At 38.9% G+C, this 11766-nt stretch overlaps 1 protein-coding gene across 4 annotated transcripts in view; it reads right to left on the bottom strand.

Annotated features, from left to right (window-relative positions):
• Positions 1 to 4423: 4423 nt before the first annotated feature.
• CUL4A (cullin 4A) overlaps positions 4424 to 11766 on the bottom strand; it is a 39146-nt gene continuing 31803 nt past the window's right edge. For 2 of the 4 annotated variants that reach the window (XM_057422311.1, XM_057422312.1), the window contains 3 exons: positions 6796 to 6968; positions 5788 to 5940; positions 4424 to 5092 (listed from right to left, as the gene is read on the bottom strand). In XM_057422311.1, the coding sequence (XP_057278294.1) occupies positions 4997 to 5092; positions 5788 to 5940; positions 6796 to 6968 (422 nt within the window). In that variant the 3' untranslated portion in view covers positions 4424 to 4996. Of the gene's footprint in view, positions 5093 to 5787; positions 5941 to 6795; positions 6969 to 10813; positions 11040 to 11766 lie in introns of those variants that run through there. The other 2 variants (XR_008973909.1, XM_057422313.1) reach the window with 2 other exon arrangements.

The raw sequence follows: 11766 nt of genomic DNA, 5'->3' as shown, positions 1-11766 counted from the left end.
CACTTTCACATAGTTTCTGGTGTTGTGTGATGTTTTTCTAAAGAAGGTTTTAAGAAATCCTTTTTTTCTTTTTCCTCGGGAAAACTGGAAAGCAAGAGGTGAAGTTGTTCTATCAGCATTCTCAGATGTTAGCATAGTAACAGAGATGTCCAGGCCATTTGATCACTTTGTAACTCGATGCTCTTACCTAAGCGGTTAAGGGTATGCTTTCTTCATCTGAAACCGCAGAAGTACTTATTTTGCTACTGAAATCCTATTTCTAGTACTGTTGGAAAGTGTGCCAATAACAGGGTGCTTCTACTTTCTCAGAATGACTGCCATGTCATCCCTCTCCTCATTACAGTGTACTCCAGATTCATCAGCTCTGAGGCAGAATCATTAATGCTTCCAAGCTGCCTTCATACATTTTTTACTTGGAAGCAATTTGAAATGCAGTTTAGCTACTGCCGGTTGCTAAATTCAAGTCCAGCCACTGTAAACTTGATGACCTTTCCCTAACGTTTGCCTCAGTTCACTTACACTTTCCCCAAACCATCCTAGAGAAGTTTATTTGCTGTTCATGGTGGCTTAGAGATCTGCCTTTCAATGCTGTTGCTATAAACAGACATTTCTTAATGCTGCATTTTTATCGGTGTCTTTTTAGAGATGGTGATGTTTTATTTTGGTTTGTTTGCTTTTCCCTGCAGCACTAGCAGTCTTTAGTCTTGCCATGTATTGCCAAAAGCAGAAGTTAGTCAGCTTGAAATGGGACAGAAGGAACAGCTCTGGACAAGCGTTTGAATTGAGTCATCTGCAGAGGAGTTGAGGTTAATGGAGGTGGGACATGGGTTGTTCTCGGATTTTGATCACTGTTTTTGGATCCTGCACCAGGCATGGAGGAAGGTCTGTGGAATAGTTTAAGTCTGACAGAAAATATGGAGAGGGAGGCCCAATGTCAGGTTTAAACTTGCTGTGCAGTAGTCTGCCCTTCTACTGGAAAACTGGTAGGCATTTATGAATTGAAAAATGGCAGATGCTTGGATTACTACCAAATAATATACAAGTTGCATTGAGCAACAGCATTGTGGCAAGAAATCATAGGAACATAAGTATTCTATCAGCAGAGAATGATGTTGATCTTGCATGCTGTGGATCATTAGCTTACTAAGCCTTTGATAGTGGTGTAGAGAGTGCACAGTCACAGTTTCCATGTCACTGTCAGTAGAAGTACTACAGGGTGCTTGTTAGCCAGCTTTCCTAATGGAGCAAGTCTTGTGCAACCCTGCTGACCATTGGCCTCACTGCTCAATAACTTGGTGGCTGACATCAATCAAACTTGATAGCAGGGTAAGACATAAACAAACATGAAGTTACAGCTTCTGTAAATGTAGGCGGCCCAGAGATCCAAATTAGTGCTGTTACCATTAGCAATGAAGTTCATACCCAGCAGTTTGTTTGACAGAGCTGCTGGCCAATCAGGATGCACATGGTTACAGATTAACTGTGGTACAGCTCCTCTCCCTGCTTCAGAGCTACGGGTGCAGAATAGCTGCTTGTGGGGAAGAATGTGGGAAATACCCAGGAGATCTAGGAGCCAATAGTAGGACCCTAACTGTTCTGCAGTGTTGAGGCTGAGTGTTAGCATGGGAGACAGAGTAGACGGGAATTTTGACCAGGGAAGAATTTCCACAAAAACTGCTCAGTTTTTCCTGTGGCCTTTTGCTGTGTATTATCTGACTTCACAGGGTTACTTTCTTTCTAAAGAGACTTGCTAGAAATAGATAGCCAAGGTTATAGTAGAGAGTCTGCTCTCTCCCCAGCCAACCTGCCAAAGATCATAAACTTACTAATAGGTCTGTTGGCACAACAAATTAATGCACTAAAGTTGCCTGAAAGGTGCATAATAGTCCCTCTCCCTCCAAAGATGCATATTACAATAAAAAAGGAATAAAGAAGCCATAACAGACCAGGGGAGTTAAATGATAAACTTAGGTTCAGGTAAAGGAATACAGGGGAAGCTGAAATGCAGAACTAAGATGAAAGGACACAAGGAGCGGACAGGAAGGAGGCTGGTAAGGAGAGCTGTAATTGCCAGACTTGGGAAGCACCTGCAAGTTGGTTGACAGCCTGCATTTTCACACTGGCTTTCCCTCAGAAAACACAAGGCTAGGTGACAGAACATCACATTTAGGAAAATTGCTTTTTAAATACACATATGTCTGGAAGAGGTACCAGAATGCTTATGTTAAACTGGAAAATTTCAAGTTACATCGAAAGGGTTTGGTAAAATTGGAGAGGCACCACCTGTATCCTGGATTCCTGCTATTTTTGTCATTCCACAGAAGCTGCTGTACGATTTGTTCCAAGGACACCAAATTGCCAAGATTCACATTTTCAAGACATCTTCTAAGCACAGATGTGCTACAGAGGAAATCTGTTACTTTGATACAGCTCAGTGTCTTCAACACCAAGTGATCTTCCAGCAGGAAATGTTTAGCAATTTCTGACCTGTGGGCACAAATATACTCAAGGTGATGAGCACCCAAATAGCTGGCATCAGACTAACAACTGGCTGAATGCTTGGCCAAATTCTGTCACCTCTCTCAAAAGGCAATGAAATGCAGCTGTTTTGCTATGAAGTAGTGATTACCATGCTAATGAACTAACCAGTTACCCATTTGGTTCAGAAAAATGCAAACTCCCAGGAATTTGAGGAAATCAAATAAAAAATGAAGACTTGAGAAAAAGAGAGTCACAATCACCTGGCTTTTCAGTCTCTTCAACAGCTTTTGAAACTGAAGCTACTTTCACACGAGGAAGAGTAAAAATCTTTGGATATCATTACGTTCTCTGTAGATCTGGGAGCTAAAGGGATGGGTGGAGATCAGCAGCTGGATAAAGGAGAATGAAACAAACATCCCCACAAAGTAGCAGAAGGGCAGAACTAAGCAGAAGAACCCTCTGCACTACTGCTGCTTGAGGTTATTTGAGGGGAGGGGTTATACAGTAGGGGACTCATCACAGGTAGGCCGGCTTCATTATTTCCACTGCTGGTGGAACAGCTCATTTTTGATTGCTGTATGAGAGTAATTTGGCCACAAGAGTTCTAGTCTGTGGTAATTAAGAAAAACGGCACATCTCAGCACATTTAATCAGTTAACATTGCGTTGTAAGGCAGAATCACTCCAGTCATCTCTAGGATAACACCACTTATAATCCATTGTTTGAAACCATTGAACCGGGAAGTTGGGGTTCAGAAAGAAAAGGCAGTACATTTACTGCTTGTTATCAGTTACTGCATACCTCTGCCAATCTTCTGTGGGGATAAAGCCCCTATCCACTGCATTTTTGTGAGGCACACACTCCTTTTTTGAAATGGAGCTGATCGGCTTCTACATGCCTACAACGTGAATTACAAGGCGAATGGTATAATTCACGCTAAAGAACAAACTGCAGAAACAAACTGAAGTACCATATTCTCACACAGGCTAAGAAATTAATATTTAATACGCATCAAAGATTTTATTTGCATTAACTGAAGATTCAAATATTAAAATAAGTCTACATTAAATTACAATATTAAATACGCTTTAAATACAATAAACTAAATGTGTTTAGTTTCTAAACACAAAGGGAACAAAAATAATTCAGAAGAATGTAATACAATTAGTGACACCAGGTGCCAGAATAAGGACTTTCAGATGTAAATCCACAAGATGTCAACTCTCAGCGATGTTTACTTTAAAAAGAGGTGGTGGCCTTTTAATTGATGCACAAACCCTGTATTACATAAACTCAATATGGTATCTCTCAAGAAAAAATATTGCTCAGTTACATACTCATTTTTGTCATGATCAAGACTCCTTTCATAGCTCTTTTACAGAATGAAACACACCAGTATGCAAATCCAGAAAAATAAACAGTTTTTTTGCAAGTATTACCACAAAAGATGTCTTCCTTATAGTTACAGTTATCTAACAGATCTACAGTGTCTTTCATTCTTGAATTCAAATCAGCTTACATATATACAATATGAAACAAAGTACTCACAAAATCCTTAGTCTTTCAAGACAAAAAACTATGCTTTCACAATATTGAGACCATAAAAGTCTTTTTTAAAAAAGGGGGTTTCTTCTTTCAAGTGGAGCACGCTGTACAGTAGGTTCCCTGTATGTTATTTTCAAGGCAAAACTAAATGTTACGGCTGTTACATAAAGTGATAAACACTGTTGCCCTAAAATGAGGTAGGGCCTTTTGACGTAGATCTAATCTTTGCCACCCAAGCCAGCAGAAGTAGTAATAAAATGATAATCCATATTTTAGCTAAATAATCCAACAACTCACTACACACATGAATGCGGTTGTCCTCTTGGCACTTCAAGGATCTCACTTCAAAACCTGATTTGTCCAAACCAGACTGAAGCTCGTAATCATTTGAAACTGAACTCAAGGTGAACAGATTTCATGGTGTGTAATTTCAAAAAGTCAGTGTATTTCAACAACACTGCTTGTACGTAAGTGTTCATCAATGAAGGGTTTTAAAAAGTTACCCCAGTTGTTACTGTAGCTAAAGAATGCAGCATATAGGGTCTTTACGGATGCAGTTAGGAACACATAAATGAAGAAACCAGACATGCATCCATCACAAAGTATTTCTCACACAGGTAATTTTACCTTTCCATCCAACTTCAATGACACTGTTAAACAAAATTATAAAACTAAATTTTGAAGAACCCAAAAGAAAAAGAGAGTAACTAAAAGAAATAAAAACATGATACTTAAAATTAAGTAGTCCTGATGAGGATGATCAATTAACATGTCATTTTGCTTCTTTTCCACAGCAGTACATGCAGCTGGTTGAATAATATACATCAACCTGAAACCTGCTAAAAGGAAAGTCCGGAACAGCATAGGTATTTGGTGTCCTGAAGATATTATATGCATGATTTTTGTTTTTATTTTTTGGATTTTTTTATTATTATTTTATTTTTTTTTAAATAAAAGGATTTCTTCTCCATTAAGCAACATAGTGGTACTGATTAGGGTTGTCTTTGTCTCTCTCCATATAGTCTCTGTCAATGAGAGATTCAATCCTCTTTTTCAAGTCTCCAGGCTACAAGAAAAGATGAGATTAGTGTAACAGTAATATAAATGCAAATATATTTAATTTTAAAAAATTGGAATGCTAACAGCTCCATGAGATGTGCCATACTAAGTATCTAAATTTCCTACTGAAACTCTGGCTTACTTCTGTTTAGACAGTAATTTTTAATACCTTCCTCTTTGGATTTGATTAAAACATATTTCATATTCCAGTTCTGGTGTCCCCAACATGGAACTGTTGGAGCAAGTCAGCCTGGAGAAGAAAAGGCTGTGTGGAGGCCTCATAGCAGCCTTCCAGTATCTGAAGGGAGCCTACAAGGATGCTGGAGAGGGACTCTTCATCAGGGAGTGTAGCAACAGGACAAGGAGTAACAGGTTTAAACTTAAACAGGAGAAGTTCAGGTTAGATATAAGGAATAAGTTCTTTACTGCGAGGGTGGTGAGGCACTGGAACAGGCTGCCCAAGGAAGTTGTGAATGCTCCATCCCTAGCAGTGTTCAAGGCCAGGTTGGATGGAGCTTCAAGTGACTTGATCTAGTGGAAGGTGTCCCTGCCTGTGGCAGGGGAGTTGGAACTAGATGATTTTAAGGTCCTTTCCAACCCAAACCATTCTATAATTCTTACTCTTATGGACAAGCTGAATGGAAAAATATATTACATATTCTTAGATAATCATTGGAAGGTTTGAAAATCAAAATCAGTTACCTTTACAGGAAATTTCAGTTGATTATACAACTCAGAAACAAGGAGATTATGACCAAGAGTCTTTCTCATCTTCATTATTCGTACGATTGCAGCATCAATCTGGTATTGCCTGTCTTGAAATACTCTTTCAGTTGTGCTGACCTGTTCCTCGACCTAAAGAACAATACAATGCCACAAATCAGATAGCCTTTTACTGCTTTTTTTAATCAATTATATTTCTATAGTTAACCTTTACATTGAAATTAAACTCATGCATCCTTATTCATCTTTGAGACAGACTCCTGCATTACTGCATGCTCAGAACTGTGAATCTGAAGCATACTGCTAAAGCAAGTCAAAGATAAGAATAATGTAAAGAAAATAATAACGTACATCTTATTTTAATTCTATTTGATAAATTAAACTAAATCTTAACTCACTTCAGATTTTTGAGAGAACACATAACTATTTGTCAGTCCAAATACAGCAGTCTTTTGTATCAAACTGATCAGCTCCAATTTGACTTTTAGGGATTTTAATATGCAAAGGCAAAAGGAAAGAAGTCAATGTTCATTAAAACATGTTACCTTATGCCAGGAATTGGGATTCAAGTGCAACAAAAATATCCACTGCAAAATCAGGGACAACCCTGACTTCAGTAACTCCCATACCCGCTAAATAAAGAAGTGAGGTGATGACATTTGCTTCATGAGTTCAATATAATGCCAACACTTCAGCCATACCACAGAAACTTCAAAGATGGACTGAAACACCTACAAGATTTTACCAGTTTTAAATAGAGGCATTTAAATTCACAATCATAGGAAGGAACCTAGAAAGTTGGTTTTTTTTCCAATTTCAGTGAGATCTAAAATCTTTAGTGCCTCTGCAAGTCATCCTGACTACCAAGAAATTAAACACCTGTTTCCTTTCTCCATATGCAAAAACTACAAGAGGAACTGCAGAGATTCTGTCCCTCTAAGTGGGACATGTAGATAAACAGAATGAATGCAAAAATTAAATACATACTGTTTCTTTCATTTGGATTTGGTTGATCTTTATTCTAAACAATTTGTGCTTGAAATCACCATTAAAGATGAATTTATCTCCATCTTCTACATCCTTGCCCTTTGGATTTTTAATCAATACTCTTGCTTTTCCACAAGCTAAAGACTGCAAGGTTCTTCTTAATTCACTGTCCTCTGTGAAGAAGTTCAGAGTTGAGAGAAAGAAGAACAAAGCATAACATGAAGAGTTTTATCTGATTAATCTAGAAATACATTTGAAAAGTCACTGGTTTTATCTTAATACCTTCTTCCACGTAAGTTCAAATTAGGTAACAACTCACAGCTGTCAAACTTGGGTCTCACATCCTTGACAGGCAAGTGCTAAGAGAGTGCATGAATTGTACCCATCAGAAAGACAGACTTGGGCTCACCTCAGTGAGCTTTCCAACCAAAAGGAGTTTCAGAAAAGATTTCACATTAACATGAGCCTGGTTTTATTTCATCTTGTTTGGTAGTAACAAGACATTAGAAGAAAAAAAACCATTGATGACAACTCAAGCCACCCATTTTATGATTTCATTACTATTTTTAACACACTCTAGAAAACATATAATAATAATAATAATTAAAAACCCACAAACAAACAGAAGTCTAAATTAATAGGAAGGTGTTTTACAAGAAGGTAGAGCTCACACATATTACAATCACAAACTTCCCCCATGACAGGAAATAGTAGAAACAAGTCAGTGAGCAAAACTTTATCTACTACAATTTAAAGCTAAAAGCATTTGGACAAGTAGATAAAATGAAGTCTAAAATAGTCTAATAATTATGTTGCAAAGTCATGTATCAAGATTTTATATTCAAACACCCTCTGCAGTCTCTAGAATACTTTTACTCATAATATAAAATTATCATCAAATGTGGTGGATCTCTCAAACAGTTTTAGCCTAAAAATTGAAAGAAAGGTTTTGCAACCCAGTGCTGAAGTGCAGTGTAGCTGAGTAAAAGATTGATGCTCTTAGTACTTCTAAAATACTTTTAACTTTCACAGAGTGACCTTGTTTGTTTTTTTAAAAAAAAAAAAAAGTTCCAGTTGTTCTAGGATTACTAAAAAAAAAAACAACCCTTTAAACTACTTCGACAAAACAGGCATTTGTGATCTTTCACACTTTTGGGGGTCTTCACCTTCAGTAAATGCAGATCGCTGAGCTGCGTTTCTGTCCAAACACAAAAATATGGTTTTCCAAACACTCAGTATGCTTTGGAGCTTTGCTTCTGCTTGGCATGCTAAGTCACAGGCTACAGTATGCCAGAGGGAAGAATATCAGTCAGTCACTGAAGTAAAAACTACAGCTCCTAGTAATGCTAGGAGAAAGGCAGGTAAAAACACAGAGTATATTTGGGCAACACAGCTCAAAGAAGCATGGTTACCAAAGAGCAAGTAACCATTCTTTCTTTTGAGTGTCAGTTTATGGATTTTATAACTGTATTAACGTACCAGGGACAATCTCATCTCTTTAAATTGTAACAGTGACTGCAGAACACAAATTCCAGCTATGGCCAGATGAAGACATTATCCATTATGCTTATATAGCGAGAGATCCACAGGAACACATTAAATAAGCACAGTATAACTTAAGATTACCTTCATGGTGTTCTCAATTAAAAATCAATGTGCATGCAGGAAATTGGGAGCTGACTCAATTTGAGTTGATCTGACATTTGACAATTAAGACCTGCCATTAATCTTAGGCAGCTAACTTGGTTTCAGTTGAGAACAATCACATCATACTTTACAGGGATCGGATCAAAATGTCTGCCCATCCAACATGAGTTCTTTGACTTGGCTAGTAAGATAGAGAAGCCAAAAGGTGCCTGAATTCTTGTGCTGTGAAAGCTAGTGAATTCACTGTTCACTGCCTCTAAGCCATCCGTAATTCAACAGACTTGTATTTCCTTTTCACCTCTCTCCAAATTATCATGCTACAAATTTAAGAGATGAAGTCTCCACCCTCTGCACGGGAACTGTTCTATACCTGCTGTATTTCTTCTTATCCTTTTTTGTCCTTTTTTTTGTCCTTACCTAATCCTACTAATCTACTGTAGATATGGGCTAACCTGAAATTTATGAGGTATCCAAACACACACACACACACACAGCATAAAGGTGCATCTGTTTTGTTCTCAATTACTTCCCCAGAAGTTACCAAGATGCTGTTTGCCCTTCTGATCACTGATGGACTTTTCTTTCTGATGGATTTTCTTTCCAGGGGACACAATGACAGCACAGCTTCCCTCCTGCACACTCACACCCGACAAAGGCAATCCCTGACATGATTAAGGTTATTCCCCTCGCCCAGCTCCTGCCCCAGATATATTTATATTCATCAACACTGGATGCCATTTGATCTCCATATTGTTCAACAGTGCGAGATCCCTTTGTGACTTTTTTTACATGTTTCAGATTTGACCTTCCTAAGCAACCAGCATCAAATTCTATCACATGACTATTCATCTTCTTCAGGTCATTAGTGGCCATGACAAATAATACCTGGGGATCCCAAGTAAGAGCTTCCTTTCACTATTTCACTATTTTAGAGCTTGCAAGGAGCTCTTATCAAGAAGTTTCAAAAAGCCAAGTGCACAAATATGATTTTGGACATGCTTACTGACTCTCTCAAAGAATTGGAAAGTAAAATCATATACCACATAAATTATGCTGGCTCTTCCCTAGTATACATTTATCCATGGGCCTGCCAATTCCATTCCTCCCAGTACAGACTGGCTACCCTGCAATAATCTGAGGAATTACCCCATGAATGTAAATAAATAAATAAATTTAGCATTGCTTTTGTCAAGCTTGCAGCAAGGGTCACTTGACTAATAACTGCAATGGATTCCTGTAAAGCATCAGGGTGAATACTGTTCAGTTAGTGGTGGTCTAATTTACTGATTTACTCATCTGTTCTAAACCCTTTACTGACACTTCAAATTGCAATGTTATATTCTGCCCTATGGTATTTACACTGCCCTCTGAACTCTTCTACAGTAAACACCAATATGCAAAGAGTGGGTAATCCCTTGTAATAGTGCCTCAACATAAACACACGTTAACTAACTAAAAACTGTGCAAGACTTCTACCACCTCCCGGAAGAAGCTGGTACATGTGAACACCAAAGTAAAGGAAGTGGTTAGGGCCAGTTCTTCAGAGTTGGGAGGTTCAGTATCTCTTTCAGTGTTTAGAACTTAAGAACACCCACCCTGGGTCAGAAGGTCCATCTAGCCCAGCACCCTGTCTCCAGCAGTGGCCACGAGCAGGTGAGAATAGAGCAAAGCTAACACAGCTTCACACTTCCCTGCTCTTCCTCCTCTCCTCATCCTACTGCTCACTAGGTCCACAATCACTTAGGGCTAAGAGACTTCCTAAGCCAGAGGTGGTTTCTACATGCTGAGAAACCTTCAGTGCTTTGCTCTTCCCTGAACCTGTCCTGTTGAACTTTTGGTCTATTTTGTTTAGTCCTAGCATATACAACTGATCCTTCTAAAGAAGCTGTTCCATGTCTTCCATCTTTATTCCTATTCTCTGAACTCTTCTCAGATCGACCACTTTATTTCTAGATGGCAGAGGGAGAAGTCTGACAAACCCTACAGACCTTCTAAAACCTAAAAATGTGCCAGCGATTTCTTGACTCGTTTTGAATTTAGATCGAGCCCCTTCTTGTACATGTTCCTCCTGTTTCAAAGGCTTTCCTACTTCTCAATAAATCTAGACCCTGTTCCATACATTATTTTTTAAAGCATACGTTGCAATTCTGCCTGTCTAGCCTTGCACCTGGTGTTTAGAACATTTAGAAACAGTTTCTATGGCAACCCAAATGCCCAAGATTTGCCCTCCAGGATTTCTACCATGTGCAATTATTTGTAGCCATGAGCTGGAACCTCTGGTTCATGCTGGGTGGTCTCTCAGAGTCTGTTTTCCAACACCTCTGCTCTTAGCGGTCAATTCACCAAGCAGCTGCATCACAAATTCAGCTACCTTTTCTAATAGCTGAATCATGGTTCTTTTCCAACTAGCCAGGATACCAAATTTTGGCAGGGTACCACTGAGCAAAAGAATCATCCTTGTAGCAAAGCGCAGTGTGGGATCTATTTCTGACACCATTTCTGGCCATAAGAATTTCCTCTTCTTTAGAAGTAGGGGGGCTGCTAGGTGAGAATGGGACCTCTCTAAAGCATCTCCAAATGCCTTGTGTAGGTAGAGCCTGGGAAGATAAGTGATTTTATGTCATCCATCCTGACCTCATGGGAACCCTCTGGATCATGAACTGTCCTCACTACCAGCATTCCTACACTACTTCCCTATATGGGAGAGAAACACAGACACTGTGCAATGACATAAGGTAGCTCCCAACTATCAATTCCAGCCATCTGCCTTAAAAAAAGTCTATTGAAATCCTTTCTATTGTGCCATAATGGAATGGATTTCCATGCAGCAGATTTTATCTGTTGCTGTCAGGCAGCCAGAATGCAAGCTCCAAGGTACATCAAGACAAGATGGGAAAGCAGGATCTGGATCATGCTTATGTGAACTTATATTTGTTCTGTAACCATTGTACTCTGACCTAATGAGCCTCTCTGGACTATCCTGATGCTTATCATTCACACTGGCCTGAGTTTTCTTCAGCTCCCTTAGCATTAATGGTGTGGATGACTAAGCAACTTAAGCACCGATTCTGAGAAACTCGAGCACCCGGGCTGTACTGCTTTCTGCATAGCATCGTTCTGAAACACAGGGATTCTTGATATCCCTATTCTACAGTATTTTAGTAAATATATTTACAGTATTTTAGTACTTGCATGGGTTCAAGTACTCTTTCAGCAGTTGCTCTATTGGGTTGATCTTAATATTCAACATATGAAGGACTGGTGGGTATGACCTGCTGGTTGCTGCAGAAGTTCCAGAGAGTAAAGAGGTGATAGTATTACCAT

Source organism: Pezoporus wallicus, unplaced genomic scaffold, assembly GCF_028554395.1.
Source record: "Pezoporus wallicus isolate ANWC-B61680 ecotype Strahan unplaced genomic scaffold, APGP_CSIRO_Pwel_v1 contig_5785, whole genome shotgun sequence".
Classification (NCBI taxonomy): Eukaryota; Metazoa; Chordata; class Aves; order Psittaciformes; family Psittacidae; genus Pezoporus; species Pezoporus wallicus.
This window is presented reverse-complemented; position numbering and strand designations above follow the sequence as displayed.